This window comes from Charadrius vociferus, unplaced genomic scaffold (assembly GCF_000708025.1).
Source record: "Charadrius vociferus isolate BGI_N301 unplaced genomic scaffold, ASM70802v2 scaffold650, whole genome shotgun sequence".
In the NCBI taxonomy this organism is placed as follows: Eukaryota; Metazoa; Chordata; class Aves; order Charadriiformes; family Charadriidae; genus Charadrius; species Charadrius vociferus.
Window position 1 is genome coordinate 1,265,058 of NW_009646736.1, and position 21,823 is coordinate 1,286,880.

General features: G+C 37.9%; 1 protein-coding gene across 1 annotated transcript in view; it reads right to left on the reverse strand.

The window, feature by feature from the left end:
- Positions 1-8,491: 8,491 nt before the first annotated feature.
- The window catches only part of SLC25A36 (solute carrier family 25 (pyrimidine nucleotide carrier ), member 36), a 24,077-nt gene continuing 10,745 nt past the window's right edge, over positions 8,492-21,823 (reverse strand). The window contains exons 5-8 of the mRNA XM_009890177.1: positions 20,575-20,675; positions 12,989-13,055; positions 10,026-10,315; positions 8,492-9,275 (exon numbers count right to left, since the gene is read on the reverse strand). Of these exons, the coding sequence (XP_009888479.1) occupies positions 9,082-9,275; positions 10,026-10,315; positions 12,989-13,055; positions 20,575-20,675 (652 nt within the window). The 3' untranslated portion in view covers positions 8,492-9,081. The remainder of the gene's footprint in view (positions 9,276-10,025; positions 10,316-12,988; positions 13,056-20,574; positions 20,676-21,823) is intronic.

Here is a 21,823-nt window from a genome sequence, read left to right on the forward strand (position 1 = left end):
GATAAACTAGAGAAACTGGGGAGAATGTTCTCTCGAGAGGTGTGCCCTCCCTTCAGTATCTGTATCCACATGGCTCTCACTGATACTCGTTTCAGCCAAAGCTTACCTGGACCAAATATTGAATGGTCCTACGAGAATTGGTCTTCTTTCTTTAGAGGGCAATCTGAAACCACAGAAATGTTTGCATTCAACATTCTTTGGGAGATATTGAGGAGTTGAGACAGCACAAAGCCAGATGTGGCCCTGAAAAGTATTCACGCTATTACCTTCTCAATGAAAGAATCTGGCACAGCTAAATCGGGATAAAAACTCCGCAAAGCTGTGCCCGGAGAACTTTACTCCCTTAGGTAGAATTGCTGGCAAAGGGGACCACTTTTTCCAGTATTTTAAAGATGTTATTCATCTAACCTTAGATCATGAAAACAAAAATAAAAATAAACCCAATCACATCGCCTTCTCATTCCTTCTGGTCTATTTTTACATGTTTCTTCTTGTTATGGCAAGGACACTACTTACTCTTGCTCTAACTCAGATGTGTCGAAGTAAATTCCAGATTTTTATGCTTTCCAGATAAATTCTTAACCTGTAACTGGGAAAGGACAGCTTCGCACCAAGTTCTCTTGAAACCTTTCCAACACCCCCACTTACGCCCCAGTCAATATTCCCAAGTCCTTGCCCTCGCTACATACAGGCAGAGTATCAAGCGATTGCATGATTGCATACAGGCAGAGTTAGAAGTCACTTCAAAAGTGCTAGATTTTCCATCTGTACCTGTTGCTGCAACACTCCCTCATTTTACCTTTTGCTAAAGCCTAACCAGAGCGAGCACAGAATGATTTCATGGGAATCTTGCTGGACCTCATGGGTGTGGGATGGCTGTTTCTAAAGCGTACGTGGCACATTTGTTGTCACAATCCATTTGAAATCTACAAAATCCTTTCCCTGGGAACCTAGAGGAAAACAACTGTATGCAACAGGAATGCACGAAATGGAACCAGCCCAGAAGGACATTCCCTGTAACATTTATCTTAAGTCAAAACAGTAATCAATAATGTTAAGAAAAACAGAAAATTGGACAGACTGACAGCTGATTTGTATTTAACTGGTCAGTTTGGAACATACTGTATGCACTCAAACTGCAGTAGGGACCTGGAACCAATACAACTAGATGTAGCAGGAACAAAGTAACAAACAAGTATAAAATTATTCATATTAGTATAAGAATTGGCAAATTTCAGCCCTGGTTTAGGTCAACTGAAGTAGACTTTCACCCATAGATTTCCTTGACTCCTTGCATGCTCTGTGAGAAGGCAATGTATTCTTTCCTAACATCTTTGCATACAACAGTGTCATTCCTCAGACACTGACAAAAATGTAACGCTGAAAAGCAACATGTGGTACAAGACCTGGAAAAATTCAGATCAGCAACAAAATATATGGTTTTGATCAGTTACAGTGATAAGCTGTGTAAAGCTAGATGTATGAAGGGGGATGTCAGAGAGACAAGTTCTTGGGATAGGTTGATTCTAAGGAAGAATAAGAGGAAAAAAAAGAGCCCTAGTTCATCTTTTCTATAAATCCTCCTGAAAGAGACCACATGCAGCCCACAAGCACAGGGTGATTACCTCCATCACAAACCGAGCACCTAATCCCTATTAAACACATGAAAGAGATCGTTCAGGTGTGCGCTATGGCAGGTCACCAGATCATGCATCCCTTCTACACCCTGTTCAGGCACTCTGAAGTGCCTTCTTCCTTCCTGCTCTCACTACGGTTTAAGACTGCTTTGCATTGATCATTAAGAGCTTTCTTACAGTCAGGCTAGACAAAACAGCCAGCAAACCCTTCTTCATTTTGTAGCAGCAGATCTTGTAACTTACTGCTCACACCCATAGTACTTACCCTGCCCAGTTTTTTCTTACATAAAACCACAATGTCCCTTTTCAGATTCTATCAGGTTAAGCTACACTTTTATGCTTTGACAGGATACACACACTTTTCCTCACCATTTTTTTTTTTTTATAAATGTCTCTTTTTTATGGCCATGATGAACCAGAGCTGTGCATGTACCCCAAGTTAGGTCAGCCCAAGATTTGCGCATACTGTGCTCTTCATACTTCCCGTTAGCATCCTGGAACTCTAATTTTTTTTTTTTTTTTTTCAAATAGGTAACAGCGGTCATTGTTGAACAGGCTGCACCTGGAGTGTTTTTCTTCTTTCCAACTGAGGAACCAACATTCTTGGCCTATAGCAAAAATTCTCTTTAGTATTTTGTAACTGATTGAATATGCATTTTGCACTGTTATTTAATCTTAGTTTACTGGTTAAAGCAATCTTTTTTTTAAAAAATTCATATTCAAAACTTAATTGTACTGCAAATTGTTTCAAATTGATCATCCACAAACCATACTAACATAGCCCAAATCTTTCTGCCAAAACTATTGACGGACATGCTAAATACAATACCAAGACCAGTTCTTGCACGTCTTCAGAAGTCAGCAAGCGCTCGTGGTATCCAATCCAACAGTTCCCATTACAAAACAGCCTCTTAAGCTGAGATCTTACCCATGTTGGAATAATCTAGAAATTTCCTTTGTGGTTCCACATCAGATAGTTCCACAAAAAACGTATGAATTGGATCTCCTGCATTTGCTTCCACTAAAATACAGATGATCACAAATAACCATCAGCTTATTGTAACATCATCATCAATTCTTGCTTACTGCCCAGTTACCTGTGTTTATAGCATACTTTGCAGAAGAGGGATGTACTTACAACTCTGCTACAGATGCGCGAGTTGCCTCATTTACTTGTTTTCCATGTTAAATACTGGAACTACATTACCTAGTCTCTAATCATATAGTGACAGTCCTAAACTAACATAATCCATAAAGTGTTTTCTGCTGCACTTGCACATTGTGTACCTGTTTTCAGACTTCTGGATGGATGATCAAGTCTCAGAACAGACTGCTTTGAATTTTGTTTACACTCCAGACACAATAACTTCAATATTTACATCTTCTGTCTCACTACACAGAACCACAGAATGGTAGGGGTTGGAATGGACCTTTGGAGATCACCCAGTCCAACCCTCCTACCAAAGCAGGTTCACCTACAGCAGGTTGGACAGGAATGCATTCAGGTGGGTTTTGGATATCTCCAGAGGAGACTCCACAACCTCTCTGGGCAGCCTGTGCCACCGCTGTCACCCTCAAATTACAGAAGTTTTTCCTCATGTTGAGATGGAATTTCCTGTGTTTCTGTTTGTGCCTGTTACCCCTTGTCCTGTCACTGGGCACCATTGACAAGAGTTTGGCCCCATCCTCTTGACACCCACCCTTTAGATATTTATCAGCATTGATGAGATCCCCTTTCAGCCTTTTCTCCAGGCTAAACAGACATTGTGTCTGCTGCAGGAGCAGGATTAGGTAAAGCTCCTGACTTCAACAGCCACAGTTAAGGGAGGAAACACTCCCTAGGGTAGAAATCTACCCAGAATTGGCAGTAATTTTCACCATCTGGAGCTTGTCTTTGAAAGCTTCTAGTTAACTTCACACAGTTCTATCATTAACAAGTATCTCTGCATTAGTGAAACCAGTCATAAAAGCATCCCTCGAAATATTCCATCTACAAAACCAGAAGGTCCTCCTCTCCAATGTATCTTCCACAGTTCAATACACCATTTTGTTTGCATCAAATTGCTCCTGAGAACTACATTTCTGTTCTGGCATTTCCTGCCTTTGACAGAAGTTGTGCAGGATAATGATGTTCTGAGTCAGCACAAAGCACACTGGCTGGCAATAGTGCATAGAAGATAAGAGCAGCATTTGTCTTTGGAAGTACCTTTTTATTTTAGTGTTAAGCGCATTGCCAAATTCAAAGGCTTTCTTTTGTGAAACAGATCATCGTTAAACCTCATATGCTTTTAGGCTGCCTCTATGTCAGACTACACTGCTGCATTAATGCCCAGCCATGACTCAGGACTTAAAAGTATACCTTCATTTTACATACATACTTTTTGTCCAGGGCAAGCTTCCTACAACCCCTCCAGGAAAAGGGGTTGTAAAGCAGCACGAGTGTCAAAACATCCCCAAACACTTAACCTGAGCTCTGCCCTGCCAATCTGCTTCCTCCAGAGAGTCACAGTGAAAGATCAACAATTACAGTTATTTCAGTTAGAGGCATAATTTTAGATGCATCAAGGATAAGCACACTGGTTGCCTGTACTGATTGCAGAAGACTGATCGCCTCTAAGCCTGGCTGACCCAGAAGCTAGAAAGTCTCAGAAGCAGAGCAAGGTAGGTCAAGTCACATTAACACCTACTGAAAGAAAAGTTATCACAGATGTGCAGTTTAATGAAAGTTTTGAAATAGTTCTGAATAGCTGAAAGAATCAAATCACAGACATCAAGCCTGGCTCACTATTAGAGGCTGCAAAGGATTCAGTTCCAGAACACACACTGAGGATGAGACACGCAGCACACAGCCCCCACCAAACAAAATCTAAGCATATGTTTGCAGAATGACTTCTGAGGACGTTCTGAAGACAGACTTCAGATCAAATGCCTACTGTCGCGAGAAAAGATATCAAGTAACATTACAGATTGGAGGACTTGGTTATAACTGCACATGCAATTAAGTCTGAACATTTTAAGGAATTGCTGCTCTTCGTTTTTGCCAGCAGTGGCCTGCACTAGCTGGTACTTTAAATGAACACCAGTTTTCTGATCACTAGTTACTGAATCTCAGTTGACACAGTGACGCTTAGCTGCGCAAAGGTACCAGTATTCAAACCCAGCTGCAAGAACACATCTGACTAATTTGTCATCCATGAACCCCTCCAAAAAGAACATACTATAGGTACAATACAGATACATTATTTTCAGCTACTATAAAACGGCACAAGATAAAATAATTTACTGGGATCTCCTAATGAATTGCTTATTTTTAATCTCAACTGACCAGGCACTGATATATATCAATAATAAAAAATTAAAAGGTTAAAATAGCGTACAGTTTAGCACAGAAGGCAACATTTGAATAGAAGCACATCATTTTAATTTGCTTTAAAGTTTAAAGCAATTCAAACAAAAAAGTTCGCTTTTACAGAGTAAATGCACATAGTTTACAGCCAACTACATGTATGCAATAATAATAGCAAACCTCACATGAACACTGAAGTATTCTCAAACTGTTGTTTGTGAGCGTTTAGCGCTGACTCCGAGGGCATAATTCTGTTCACATATGCAGGGTAGGCAGACTCTTAAATAGAAGAACCAAAATCTTACATAACTGAGTCTTAACAGACAAAGTTGAAAAAAGCAGTACATTTACCTAGGCACACTTCAGTGTTCAGCTTGTTTTCCAAATTTAAACAGTTTAAACATGAAGCAACATTGATAGAGGTTCTCCAATCTTTTGTCTCTGGAAGCGTTCTTTTAAAATGTACAGTCTGAGGAATGTTACAAATGTCATAAGAACAAAAACAGAATAGCAGAAACTCATTAACAAACACCTCAATCAGAAAGGAAATATATGGAGTGCATTATGTAAACAGGGAACTAGATAGACGCAATGCCAATATACAAGTGGACAGGCCAATGTTTCAGTTACAATTAAATCAAAAAACTCCATAAATCCCTAGTGTAAACCTACTTAAAACAACATAGGCTAGCAGATCAGAAAATCAGACACAAAGAGAAGATGTCTTAGTTTGAAGGCTGGGCTCAGCCCTCTGCAGCACACAACTCACACAGCTCTACAGGGACTGAATGGACAAAGGGGCTGTGAAATGTCATGGCGTCACTGAAGTCTACCTTTTACTGGCTTTCCAAACTTGGACCGCACTTGCCACGTCCCCCCAAGATGGCACAGGCCCTCAGTGACAAGCAGCACGCTCTAACACACAGAGTTAGCCAGGCCCTGGCAGAGCAGCGCCTTTTCCCTCTGAAGAATGCATCCTCCAGTGCCATCTTTTGACTGGTTCCGGAAACTGCAGTCTCACAGCATTTTCCAAATCTAACTGCTTGCCGAATGAAAATTTTAACAGCTTGCAATAACGTTTAAGTTTCATCTAGGCAAGGGAAATATGTGGAAACTAATTAATTACTGAGAGTTTTTCCGACATCCAAGACTTTTGCCTCTAGCATAGAAAAGTGTGAACATAAATACATTACATTCAAATATAAATCAAGATGACCATCTAAGTTACAAGAAAGTTTAAACCCACTCCTTTCAGTTCTGTATTTAAGGATATTACTGAATGTAGCATCTTCTTCTTCCCTTTGAGTTTTTATAATAAATATCAAGAAAACGACATAAATAATTTAAAGATCTTTGGGAAATATTTCAGAGGTAACTTTGTATGTACTGGTAGTTCAAAACCAACACAAAATCACAAGAAACTTTGGGTTTATATTTTGCTGTGTAAAGCAAGCCAAAAAGAAGATCACCCCTGAAGTTTAAAACATTGCTCAAACACCCATTAAAAGGGTGGAATAATAAGCTGATTGTCTTTTTTTAGCTGTTGTCTCCCATATTCATTTGTCCTTGTTAACATTTTCTCCTTCTCAACTCCAGGGAATCTGTTCTCACCCAGAGAAGGCACACACACGGTACCCAGTGAATTAACGGGGGATGAACACATAAACCAAGGGAGAATGTATCCAATACACAGAGGAGAGTAAGTCTCATGAAGCCTGGGCTAATTCAAGTGGTAACTCTATTCATGAACTCCAATATTGTCTTTGCCAGTTTACGTTTTGGCTATGACTGAATAATCCGGATAGTCTGAAGAGTAACCCACTTTCTACAGAACGTAAGTTAGAGTAAGTAGCTATTCCTGCACTTGGTTGAGTTATCTGAACAATAGCATCACAGCAAGACTTACTTCAGAGTCATGAATACTCCAGATTTGTCCTAGGAAGATAACTAGAAAAAGCCCATTACAGCACGCATCTAAGTGCTCCCCTCGCTTCTTTAAAACAATCAAGCTCACCTTTGTGGGCACATCCCAGACCATGCTCTCTGCCTTTAAAAAGGTAAGATCACATTTTCCAAAGAGAAGGAAGTTAATACAGCCAAGCCTCTGCTGCAAGGTCACCGCACATACTATAGGTGGCTTTTAGAAGTATCAGCAATTAGTAGAGCAAGTTACATGAAATACTCCAATACTTTGACACTGTGTGGAGAACATGACAACGGTCAAAATAAAGGAAAGCAAATGAGAAAAGTCCAGACTGATTGTTCTGTAAGCTTCAAGCTTTTACATACAGCCTACAGAACTACTGCAACAGAGACGCTATGGATCTACAGCATAAAGTGTTTATCCTGCACAGCTCACGTGGAAATCAAACCACATGCTTTGTTTAAGAACAAACTGCATGTTTTGAACATAGTTTGATTACAGATAACATGAAGAAAAGTCATGAGCTGTGAGAAGGCCACAAAGTGCATAAGGAGTCATTCATAAAATAAAGCCATTGCACACAATGCACACTTTAAGTGAACTGAAGTACCACACTGGAAGAATTGATAGCACGGTTCTGTCCACACCAGTGTAGCAGCATTTATATGTAGAAAGCTATTGCCCCAAATTTGTAACGATCATCTTCCTCATAAGGATCATGGATGCAGACTGAAGTACTCAAAGTGCAGATAAAGGAATTTTGTTTGGAAAGCTGAACAAGTTCTTGTAACGTTAAACTTCTAGATTTTGACACTCCATCTGTATGGTTTTGGAAAACTCTAAGTTATGACAGAATAGACTAGCTAAGCCTCAGTGCTGAATACAACACATTGTTTTCCAATTGGCTTAGAGAACAACAAAAAACAATGCCTGAATATTCAGACAGTTTGGAGGACAAGGTTATACTGTCAGCTGCAGTTCTGTACACAGGCTCAAGTTGGAAGAAGTGATACAGCAATTATCAAGGGGAATGCTTACAAGAAAGTCTCAATTAGAGTTTTCTCCATCCCTCTGCACAGAAAAAAAATCTACCACAACTTCTGCAGTTTTATGCTTTCTGGTTGCCTTAGCCATGGTGATATGTGTTCTTCCCCTATACTCCCATACAGATGCTGGTAATACGAGTCAGGCTTTGCCAGACATTTTAGGGTAATACAGCTTGTTCTTAGGTAGAATGAAACTATTTGAGTGAATCCCATCTTCACAAATGGCATGCTGGACTAGTTGAGGTTTCTTATTACATTAAGAAACCTTTAAAAAGCTATGAAGTAGCATTCAGCAAGTTCTTCCTTAGCTGTGTGAGTGGCCTGACCCTGTGTGGGTGTCAAGGAAAAGTCATGATATTGGAGAATGTTACACAGGTCTCTCTTGCTTAAGGAAGGACAAGAAAGAGGATGATGCAGCAGAGCTAGAAATCCACATACACCAATATTGAGAGACTGATAATCTGAAGAGTTCAACAATCAGATCCTCTCTCACTAACCTACAACACTGTTCAAACTTCAAAGAAAAAAAAACGAGTATCACCTTTTAGTGGAGAAATAACTGTTCTGGGTCCCTGCGCCATATTGTCTTGAGGTAGCAACATGGAAAACTTTACACACTGACTACTACCTCCGTCTCTATGAATCTTCAGAGCAACTGAATGGAAGTTTCAGGTATGGAAAGGTATGAAAGTCCTGTCTTCCTCATTCTTCCAACAGGTTACTGAGCAGTAAAACAGAACAAAAAGGACGTAGTTGAGAGCAACCACTAAGAGAAGTGAATAAGGCTGCCCAAGAGTGCATTTTATGCCCCTCCCTCACCCATCAGGTCTCTGAAGATGACTGAATAGCTTTGTTTAGATTAACAGATGAAAAGAAAGTAACAATTTTGAATTAAAAGATGTATAAAGGCATTCCCTAAAGGGCAGTTCCTATTTGTCACATTGTCAAGAGACCATACAATAAGGCAGCAAAATTATTCATAGTTGCCCACAATCAACCTTCTGTTTTGTCCATAGCTGCATGTTCCTCATATAACTTTCCTTTTGCCCACCACATTGGCACTGACATTCAGTGGTCCACTCCAGTCTTTCAATCTTCCACCTTCTTCTAGGAAGCCTTGTCACGCTGCTATCCATCGAGCAAGTAGACTACCACTTCATAGGTTGACATCATGATAGCCGTGTTTGGAATCTGTCTGATCAGATGTGTAGTTAAACCTCGGTAGAGGGATCCATACCCTTCTTCTCGCACAAGCAAAGATAATGTTTGGAAGAAAGATCTGTATTTTGTTCCCTCTTCTCTTAGTCTTGTTCGTACCACCTCTGTACAAAGAAAACCACACGTGGTTATATTCACCACTTGTCATTAATTTTCTCAGAAACCAATTAGTGATTTTACGTTACAACCTTTCCCCCTCCCCAAGTTTTCAGTCCCAGAAGAATCCGTTAAGAAAGGTGGAGGAAGACAGAGAAGCAAACTAAGTATGTGTAAGAGGAGAACAAGTTACATTTTTGGGCAGTATTAGGTATCTAAGCAAGGAAAGTTCATTTGCTTAGTTAAAAATCCAGAATAGGACTTTTGTTTAGGCTTATGTTTTAGCTTGAAAGTTGGAACTAATGAAGTATTCAATCCATTAACACACATAATGTATACACAACTAATTTATATACACAACTAATTTGCAGGAAAACTACATGCAACTGAAAAATCAAACTAGACAGGCTGTTTTCCTAAAAGGGCAACAAGAACTTGCTGGCAAATTATGTGAAATTGCTGAGTATATAGGGAGATTCCAAGAGAAAAAAGACCTTCTCCTTAAGTACTTTGGGCCATACCCTGGCAAATCCTTTGGAAAAATAAACATTGCCTAAGGAGAGGCCATGCTAAATATCCACTTAAATACTTCCATTTCTGAATACTATACTCACATTGACTCGCTGAATCTGATGTGAAAAGCTTTAGACAAAGAAATAGTTCTTGAGCAAGTGAGCCAAAGTCTGCTACAAATATCACTCAAGAGACTCCCTTTGATCCCTTTGACTCAGGCTCTCAGCTGTACATGCCCCACTTACCATGGGGATATGCTATTGACGTTGCACACGTTTTAGAAGTGGCAGCAGCCATCATCATTCCAACAAAGTCTGACGCTTCTTTTGCCGATTCATCCTCATTGTCCATGGCAGAAGCAGTCTTATACTCCAGTAGTTTCCTCTTGATACTCTCATAAATAACAAAATGAATAACAGTCTCAGATATGCCTGCGTAGGATGCTGACATTCCTCTGTAAAAGCCTTTAATACCATCTGATCGATAAACTTTTCGGACACATTCAAAAGCACTCATTCGCTTTTCTCCACGATTCCTAAAAAGGAGAGAGCAAGACAGACATCAAGATGGTGCAACTTGAGACTGGAAAATAATTAAAGTTTTGCTTGAGTAACAGGAAGACTTAGGAAACATCTCACACTGATGCCAAGGGGCTACAATTCAGATACATTTAAGAACATACCACCTGAAGTCGAAGTCTGAAAGGCCTTCAGCACTAAACACAGGTAAAGCATTACACTGAATTCAACCCAAACTTCATATGGTGACTAAAGAATAAGTATCACATAGACAAGTTGAACAGCTCTAGGCCTCCCCAAGTCTTGCAGAATAAAGGACTAAATCACCTGAATAGACTCCCAAATGAACTGTAAATGTCAATGACTCATGAAAAATGACCACTTTCTTCTGCCTACTGAGAGCAGATTTCCCCTAAATTTTGCTTCAAATATTTCCATAGCATAGCAATTACACATCCTGTTCCAGAAGCACAGGTTTTGCAGTACAGCCCAAACTAAACAATTCTCTGGCTATATGGCTGTAAGGCATACGAACATGAAAGCAGTGGCTGAGTTCAAGCAGCAGACCTCACAGCATCACAGCTACCGGCAAACAACTAGGATGTCCTAAGGGAACATACCAACCAATGTAACACAGGTAGCTTTTATTTGAATCAATTAAGGCACTGCTGATGTCAAGGAAAATGCTCATTAGACATGACTGTATCAACCAATATTTGGTAAATAAAATCTTATTCTCATTTTTAGCTTGCTTACTAAACTGATTTGTGCATATTTAAACACAGCATACTGTACACAGCTATGCAAAACCATGATGAAACTACATAAAATATGCTTCACTGCAGCAGGGAGTGCAGGCACTTGCAGGCATACGGATTCTGCCAGCAGAGGTCTCTCGAGTGAGCAAGTTACACAGAGTAAAACAGCCAATAACCTTGTAAAAAGTTATGGTAACTCATATGGCTACTGTCAAAGCACAACAGCCAGTGGCAGTAGCTATTATGCAGGTAGAATGAGGCATTGGTAGAGGGCAGAATTTAAGTCCTGAGGATGAACCTGGAATGCAGATGGCTATGAAAGAAGGTACCAAGCACAATTAAGAGAAAGAGTGGGCACACATAGCTGCAAATGAGATCTTGAGTAAGCAAAGTGGTAGATGCTGCAGAGGACTGCAGGGCTGGGGCTGATCAGCCAACAGGCCAAAAAGTCAAAGATAAACTGGTGAGAAGAGCCATTGGACCTACAGCTGCCAGCTCCAGGGGCGCCCTAATCCTTGGTACACCTAGATGGGTGCACTGACACAAACTGCTGTAAGAAGTTTGTTCCTCTAATGCGCAAGATGCACAACATTGTCATGAAGGCCAAAGCAATTTCATACCTTCTCCAGCTCTTACTGGGATCAGTGGGATTTTCGAGAAGAACTTCAACAGAAACAGGATCAGGCCAGTATAATCCCACAGGACAATTGTTTTTATGCCTCTCATAAGAGCTGAATTAAAAAAGCTGAGAATGCAGCATGTGATAGATTAGCCCACTTAATTGCAGTGTCCTACACAAAGGCAGAAGACACTTCCTTGTGTGTGTGTGAGACTTGAAGAATGTGCTTGATATAACATACAGAAATAGTGTGCACAAGCAATCCATGATTTTCCCCGATTTCCTTAAATCCCTATAGTTTAAGCAATTTAATTGATTGATCAGTAAAAAACAAGCAGACACACAACATGCCGTCAGGTTGCACATAGCACCAAAACCCCCTTGCAATCAGTCACGGAATTATCACTGCAATCATATGGTGGCATCACAAAAAAAAAATCTCATGGTAAAACTAGTTCTGTGGTCACCTTGCAGCTGACAATATACCTGCTGAGAAGAAAAATGCTAATTCACACTTAATAAAGAGAGTCCAACAGATCTCCAAAAGAGAAGTATGTGGCTCATTAATGTATTTAGGATGGCTGAAAAAAGAATTTTATATTGCATGCTAAGTTTTCAGTAGGAAAATCTATAAAATGAACAAGACACTTGCATCATCTCAGTCTCTCCCTAGAGTTTTAAATAGATGGGAATATATTCTTCCTTCGTCCCTATTTGTGTAAAATTTTACTTCTTTGCAAGTTTTGTAATAACAGTTTCTGTAACTGATTCTGTAATAAGTCTAAACAACTTGAGTGACTATCTTCCATTAAGACAATTCCTGTGTTTGGATCCATGAAAGCAGTCTTCCCCTTTTTATAGTAGACTAGAGTGCACTTTGTAAAGAAAATGAAAGCCAGGATGCTTCAGGCATTTTTTTTAACCTTTTGCTGAAATACTTAAGTCCTTATTTTAGGAATGTTTAGCTCAACAGCTAAAAATAGAAAGAAGGTATTACTGAAGGAAAAACATAAGCATATGGTTGGTACAACTTTATTTTAATGAGACTGTAACCTTGTAATTCATTCCAAATTTGCTAGCCAGTCTACTGCAGTGCCTCAAGCATGCCTTAGAACACGGAGATTAAAATAGAGAAAAATGATAGTGTAACTTGTAGCTAGATCAGCATCAACTTTCTAATTCAAAATATTGGGATATTTAAAGAATCATTCCATTTTGGGATGCAGAACAGATTCACAACATTTAAATGAAGTCTTACCACAGCAGAGAGATTTCCCATTGTCACTAGTAGGTTCTCGTATTAAGATTCTTACCTCGCATCAAGCTGTAATCGTGTCTTTACTAGCCAAATGGGATTAGTTGTTGTGATCGCAGTAAAACCTAAAATGTTTAAAAAGAAAAGTTAGATGTGATAGTATCAAAAGAGCAACTGCATCCAAGTTCAAAATGCACACGGTAAGGTACAATGGATGCAAAAACTTGGACTATGGACTATACTGAATTTTAGAAAGTACCCATTGAAGCTCTTTACTGATATTTTATGAATCCATACAGCCAATAAACATTTAGTTTATTTTTAAGTATTACACTAATATTGATTAAGTTTGATTCTTAGCAAGAGACGCCCCATATAAAATAAGCCCAATTGTGTACATTTCTCTGCTTATCTAATAATACCAACCCTGTTTTGACACCACAGAACAGCAAAACTACCTAGACTAATATTAGCCAATTTGGAAATCACATCAATAAGAACACACTGCAGATACAGCTATAGCAATTTGAGATGGTATAAAACATTGTGTCAATTTAATTTGCTACCTGAAATACAATCCGAGTTTAAAAGCATGCAGACTGAGTAAATACTACTTTTGGTGCAGTTAAAAGGCATGTATTACTGTAAGTTAAGAGACCTTTTAATATTGAACTATAAAGAGCAGTTAAATTTGAGCACTAATGTTTTATTTAGTATTCAAAGCAGAGATTGTTGGTTGGCCCAGGAATACTTTTACAAGGATATGAGTGTTTAAATTGGTAAAGTAAATAGCATGACTCCTAACTATCCAGACAGACAGCAACTATTTGGACTTGCATAAGGGCTAAGGGTTAAAGCTTTGATTTTCAGTCCACTAAAGAAAAAGAAAAGGAAGAAAAAGAGAAAAGGAAACAAATTAAAAAACAAAATAAAGGAAAGAAGTAAGAATCACTCTTACTTCCGCACAACCGTGGAGAGAAAAAAAAAAAAAAGAGTAGAGTGAAAGTCAGCTCTGAAAAAAAATAAATAAAAAAACCATCTAGACTTGTAATACCACACGTGCACCATTAATGAGGTGACATGTCTGCAGGAGAGAAAAGGAAAAGGGAAGAGCTGGAACATGGCCAGGCAAGAGATGATAAATTTAGACACTTGCTTTCTAAGTGACACACATCACTTGTATATCACTACAAAGACATGCTGCCCTCCTGCAAGGGAATGGACTGGGGTTGTGGGAAAGCATCAAAGAGTTATCTTGTTCAGTGCATATCTGGTGCACAATACTTATACAACAAACAGGCTATCGATAAGCTTGCTTATGGAGATCATTAACAGCTTACATAAATATATATATTTAGCAGAACTGCTTGCATACGTTACTTCTGTTCAATCACAATCTAGGTTTACATTGCACACAAATGACGGCAATACTTGGAGAAATGCCAGGGGATCTTAACTGTTTTAAGGTTTGTTCTACCTCCCACCCCAAATCTTAAAGAGGTCATCAGGATTTTCAGTTACAGTTCAAAAGACACTATGAGGTTTAGCAGCCACCATGATTTAGCTATATTTCTGTGCCAAAATAGTGAAACCACATTAGGGATTTCAGTTTAATCTTTTGATTAAATAGATTTTTAAACTGACTCAAACCTCTTAACAAAACTTCCCGTGAATTCATTGGGTAGATAAAGGTTTGGAATTGGCTTTTTTTCCTGATCCATTTTTTTTTCCCCCCTTATGTCTAGGTACATCCTTCATATGATGGAGTGAAATCCTCACAAGCCAAAAGTGTCTTTTATCTCCATTTCATGTAGGCATATAATTATGTAAAAACCCAAAGCCTCAGGGAACTCCTCCGCTCTAACAGGGCACAGGATGTTTTTAAAACATCCTGCAAAAAAGGTTCTGCAGTTCTACTAGCTAGAGCCCTTCTGAGCAGTGACTTAATACCATAGGAACTCCACTGATTCCAGCAGCACTTGACCCTGGGTTCATCTAAACTGAAAGAAAACATTGTTCTTGCATTTTTTATTTCTTTTTCTACTAGCATTAAGAAAGCTTTAATTTTCTTTTACTTCAAATCAGAATCTTTCCATATCTATAGTGCAGTCAAGGGCACCAGGAATGCACAGGACTGCAAAGGCATTCAATAAGGTGAGGAAAAATAACTAGCTACCTCTACCAACACATTTTCTAGGAAAGATGTTTCTCTAGAAGAAAAACCAGAACAAAAGTAGCTCTTAAGTCCCTCCTAGTTCTTAATTAAAAGTGAACAAAACAAAAAAAGTGTTTTGCATTCCTATTTAAGTTACACGCTTTGGAATTTTGTTACTGCTAGACAGGATGTTACAGTGTTATCTGCTCAGCCCTTTCTCCTTCCTATTCAACCCCCAAAAATGGTCTCTGTAGATCCTAAACCTGGAACAGGAAACACGTAGGTGAGATCAGAGGCAGTGACTGACTGTGTGGCAGTAGTGACTGTATTTGCCCACAGCAGCCGCCTGATACTTTTAGGCAGGCTGGGAAGAGTATATTGGAAGTTGCCAGTGAAGCGTGGCTGGCACAGGACGAAACTTACTCTGTCTGAACTTGCACTCCCTGGGTTGCTCTAGACATTATTTAAGCATAGCACCCCTAACAGCAGGATCAGACACTTAGCAGCATAGCCAATTTTTTTCCCCTAGAGATGTCATAAGCATGACAGGTCAAACCAAAGCTTTCAAATCAAAGAACCTTCAATAATTCAGGTTTCAGGATGAAACGACTACAGCTTAATTCTTACAAGTAATGTAGTAAATAGAGTTAGTGGAAGAAGAAAAATAAATTAAGAGGTGAGTGATGCTGACACCCAAGGAAAGCACTCCAAAACATGAAACATCCAGAATTTTGGGATCTTTGATAAGGCAAGCTTTTCTTTATAAATACAGAAAATCTGTAGCAAAAATACTGCTTAAAAAAATAAAGGTGGGGGGATTTCCAGAGCTAGTACGAAGCTCTATCAATTGTTTCCTTTTTCTTTTTTCTTTTTTTTTTTCTTTTTAGAAGTCTCAGTGAACTTTATAATGCTTTACAATGCTCAACGTGTTGTATCCTCAAGAAAGATTAAGATTCCAGATTCACTAGAAATATAGATCAATTTGGCAATACCAGGAACTCCTGTACTTTTCTGTTTTATTCTATCAAATTGTATCCCAGTTTCAGATGGAAAGAGTTATCTCAATCTACTTTTTGAGCTATGTCAGCTACTGACAGGTAAGATCCCAGGTATTCCCATTATGCATCACATTTCAAAGGTTAAGGATTTTTTAAAAATCTATAAGCCAATGTAATTGATAGACGCATATGAATATGAAATGCTGAATTAAAATCCAAAGTAGTAAAATAAAAACAAACCAAAAAGAGAAAACAAAGAGACAGAAAGGAGATTGTATACATATTAAAAAAGAAAAAGAAAAGAGGTCTTTGAAATAATGTGACAACACAGAATATCAGCTGCAGCACTTAAAAGGCAGCTCTGGGACACTGAAAGAAGTAAAAGGCCTTGTTTAACCCAGTAGGGACATTCAATTAGCCAGAGCTAAGTAAAGCAGCAGCTATCAGTGAAAGGTATTTTCCACCTTTCCCTGAACTGCACAGAAAAAAATAACTCTTAACAGAGTTAAGTAGTGATGTCTTTGCACAATGCACATCATTTGAGTTCAAGATAAAGAAAGTGTATTCCCCTTATTTTCTTTATTTAATATATATCACAAACCCAATGTGTGGTTCTTACACTAGAGGCTGCAAGAGACGCTCAGTTCAGTACTCACGAGGTTTAAGTTAGTCCATATTTCTGCAGGAAGTGACCTGCGGATGGGGAGCATGAGATGACACGATCTCACTCTTTTCACGGGAGAAATGTACAGTAAATGCCTAAAATAGACACAGGCTTTTCTGTATCATAACAACAAGCAGTGACCTCATCAGACACATGTGTACAAATCGAATCCCATTGGAAGGATTTGTGAATTAGTTATTGTGAGATCTAACTGTTTTCAGGTAAAAGTTTAGGAAAAAAGAAAGAAAAATAATCAGAACAGGCCACAGATATTAAAATAGTTGTGTAAAATGCACTGAGTACTGAAATTTCTGCTCATTTGCAGCAGTTCAATTTTTGATCTCCAAATACTTACCTATATATCAAATTTACAAGTGAACCCTCTTTCTTCCCCACTCCCTCCCCAAACACCATTCAAAAAAGCTAGCCTTGTCTTAGCACTGAAAAAGATAGATGCCTTATGAAATCAAACTTTCTAATATCAATGAACTAAGTATGCATTTCATTTGGTATTAATAACTGTGCATATACTATTTAAGACTTACAAGAGTACGGTACCTCTGTAATAATGCGGTACCTTTTTTTTATAAAAAAAGTCTACACTTGGGTTGGTTTGCCAGTAGAGTTACAGAAAGAACAGCAACAGTATACAAGGCAAAGTAGTTTTACAGCAGATTTGCAACCATGTTGTCTGAATGAGGCTATGAATCATTAAAAAGGCAAATCAGAAAGCCATACAGGAATCAAGTATTTCATTCAGTTCTCTACAGAATTTATTTTCTGTGACAAAAGAGATTAAGCGCAATGAGAAGGCAGAGTTTACAACGAATCTGAGAATTTTGCCTAACTGAAATGTAGAGAGAAGCCATCTTCACACAAGTAAACATTCTCATTCTTTTAGTATGCTTCAGGTATATTCACTGTCCAAGTTTGCAAAAAAGAATCATGTGATATGCCGAGTGGTAAGCAAAAAAGATTGCCAAGTATTTCTTCATGTCAATACACAGATATTTTACATATGAAGGTGATGTGAATTATATGGAGGTAGCTAGCAAACAAAAAAAACCATTCACTTCTAATTGCATAAGGCATCAGTTAAAATATGTAGCATAATTCATCCTCCTTGGGATAAAACAAATTTAATAAAAGAATCTTAATAAACCCAAAAATACATGTTTTATCTTGAGAAGGAAGAATCAGGCCTAAAACCAAACAAAAAATGCTTAAAGCGCCATACCTCATTCTTGCTCCTCAAAATGCCATGTGCATAAAATAATCCTTATTTAACAATGTCATCAGTCTAGCCTGAGATACTTACATACTAACATATGATACAAGTAAACAGTATTTTAAGTTGACTGAAGTTTACTACTTACAGTACTTTCATACAAAAACGTTACAGATTTTAATTATATTTTTGCATCATTGTTGCATTTTGCAACCTACAGAAAAATCTTTGTAAGTGCAAACACCACCTCATTAGGTATTAAAAGCCTTAACGTAACAGAAAGGTTAAATCCAAAAGAAAAAATCCCTCATTTAAGACTGAGTTACTCAATTCCTTACTGAAACCATTGGCAGCTGCAAAAGAAAAAACCAATACTGATTATTTTTGCTAATTATTAGAACTGTTTATCCACCTTGCCAATTTTGAAATCTTAAATTCCAAAGCAAATATTATGGTGATCTATGTTAACCTGTTGAAGTTAACCAATTAAGAGCTCACATTTGATCTCGTCCCTATTATTTTGCCATTTCCTTAAGTTGATTTGCATCATATAGCAATACAAACCTTGCAGGTAAAACTGTTAATAGCTGGTTTAAGTGCATTTTCTGAAATATATTAGAATTACAAAAACATGGTTAGCACGTTCCCAAGAAAGCACTGTTAATTTTAGCTACAGTCCTTTACATATAAATCAGAATACCACCAGTAATGAGTATGAAGAAATTGTTTGTCAAAGAACCTTCTTTTAAAGCTCTTCCAGAGAATGTCTTATACAATGCCAGTCCATTTCAATAGAAAGAAAATTGCGACCTGTAGTGTGAACCTGCACTGGGCATTCAGTTTCCTTGGCTATCTGGTTTAGGAATACAACTGCAGAACTAGGTAAGTGAGAGAAAGATAACAGCCACAGAAGTGTTCAATTTTAAAGCTGATACACAAACATAAAAAAAGTCAAACAGCAATTAAAGTTCAAATACGTTTATCCCAGACTTCTACAGTCATGTACAAATGCAAAATACCAACCTTCTGGAACGGAAGCAAGTCAATAAGCAGATACAGAATTCCTTGACAAACTACAGTCTGTGTCTGCAAGCACTTGGGCAAAGTCACTACAGCACATCTCCATAAATGTTCTTTTCATTATGGAATAAGGGCAGTAACTTCCAAATATAAGAAACACTCGGAACCTTTGTCTGCAGCATTGCATTAGTTACACAAGCTGTCTTCAATTGAGGATAGACTTGTTTCTATTGCCCATACTTCCCCCCCAATTTAAAGACATGTTTTATCCCCTTGACACAGGGCTGGAGACAAGAAAAATTAATTACATAATTAGGGTTTCTGGAGCAATTAACTGATTAGGATAAACTTTTCATGAAATCCCCTTCCATCTCATTCCCCATGCTGTTCACCTACAAACAAAACATGTTTTCAGGTGATAAAAAATACCACATCATCTGAGCTCCTTATTTTGGCTATTCAAGACAAAATAGCTCTCCTTATATCTCTAAGTCAGAAGATTAAGAACTGCCATCATATTTCTCAGGTGCTAGAGATGAGCATTAGTGTGTTACAGTACAAAGTTATGTCACTTAAATTTTCTATGCTATACAACAATTTCTTTGTATCAGATTATTAGCGAGTATTAACTAGAAAACTAATCCTATTCATTACTCTGACATCACTTTTGGCAGTCCATTCGATCGCTAGTACGCACATTCTATACCACAATTGTAACGTCTGACAGGAATTAGAAACTTCAACAGGCTACCATAAAGTTGTCAGAGTTCGTTTGTGAAGTGTCTATGGCCTATACAGAAAAAAACTTTTGAAGTTTTGTTTTTGTGTAGGAAAGACACAGGCAACAACAGGCAAAACATTGCCAGCCCAAGTTTTGTTTTCCCCAGCACAAGTCCTTGACCATAACTCAGCTCAGTTGTCTTTAGCTCCCCTTGTTAATAATTCCAAAGCACAGAAATTAAAAATCAAGCAACAAATATTGGTAGTTACTAAAATACACCAAAGTTACACTGCAGATACAAGTAGGAATTCATTTCTCGAGATGAAAATATATGAAAACTACGGAAGTCTGCTCTTCTATGTCACTCTAGTGGTAGATCAAACTTCACAGAGACTGGTATTCGAGCAAAGGAGGGGGGTGTTACATATCATTTATACAAATATCTGTAGGTGTATTTCAGAAAGAGAAAAAAAACTGTAACAGAAAAAGTTATGATAAAAACAGATTAAGAAGCATTAAGCCAGAGTTCAGCGCAAATAATGTTGTTTATAGCTTGCAGAGCAAGAAGTTATTGTTTTGAAAGTTTTCATTTTACATTTCACAAATTTACAATCAAGCAAGCATGCAAGTTTTCCTAGAAAAGACTATTCACACACACAGAGTTTAAGATCTTCATTAACACTAAATATCATGTTTCATACACTTATTGTCCAGATAGCTTGTCTAATGAGAGGCCAAAGAAGGTAACCACTATGAAGAGTTACTTCAATTACTGAACTTTGTTTTTTCCACATTTATTGCCATCTCTCATTTGTAGACAGGACTCTAGAATGAAGTTATAAAGTTACAGTTCCTTACCTGCCACACCAGCTGAAATCATGTGTACCTGGGTAGAATCTGGATTGAAAATATTGTTCAACTTCTCCTTGCAGTTTGAATAAGCAGCAAAATATATTGCTCTGAAATTAGAACAAAATCCAAGTTATGTTTTGCTTGTCAATACCCTTATGAGCAGTGCCACTAACTTCACCCACTAAAGATGACCTTGGTTCAAGCCTTATTTCCCAAGTAGAAAACTACTCAAGGAATAATGGTTGCAAAGTAGTGGGAATATTCTAGGAATGGGGGCTCGGGCATCCTTTATTACTTCACTTTCCACAAAGGTTCCAATTAACAGTTAGTGAGGGGATGGATAGATCATTAGAAATATGGCAGTGATTTTTGTGTTTAGCCAGGAAAACCAAACACTGATGAGCTAAGTGGAATTACAAAATTCTGTGTGTCTTTAATAATGGATCAAATTTGTACTAATAGGAATAAACCGATTCAATAGAATTACAACCTCAAAAGAACTAGCAAGTATGTAGCTTTTTTTAAAAACCAAACAGCACACTTAATATTTATAAAATTGTTCTAGCACTTAAAAAAGTAAATATTGATAGCTTGCAATTATACCTTGTAACTTGTAGTTATAAATATTTATGTTTCAAATGCTAGAACAGCTGTTCCTTTAGTTTTGTATTTAAACAGACATAGCTTTTTTCCTCTGAATACACTACAAAAATACTTGTAAACTTGTACTACATTGAAGTCTTTGAGCTTCTACCAAAACAAAAGGTAGACATAAAAGTCAGCATGTCAATGTAAAATATTAGGAAAAAAGCAAGTTTTCATCCATTAAAGCTAAAAGCCTTACTTTAAGCATATCTAAACTCACATCTAAGGTTCTAACTTAGTTATTTAAACTTTAAGATAACCCCCTACAAGAGGAAAAATGAACATGCAAGATTTCATGTACAGAACATTAACCTCATTAGCTGTGCAAACATGTTTTTCTTTATTATAAAAAAAGATAAAGTGCTTGCTTCATGGGTGTAATTTCTAAAATGGAATCTGAACTCAGTTAAGTATACTGATGTATTATGAAACATGCCTCTCTACCGCTTATTCAAACAAAGAGCTGCTGTTAAATCCACTTAGCTAATGCTTAATTGAAATGAAGTACTAGATGAAGACCGAGTCAGCTGGAGGCGAATGAGGATGTGCTTATTTGTAAGACTTCACACATTATACCAAGTTGGCATTTTTAGTATGAACATGGGGGGGG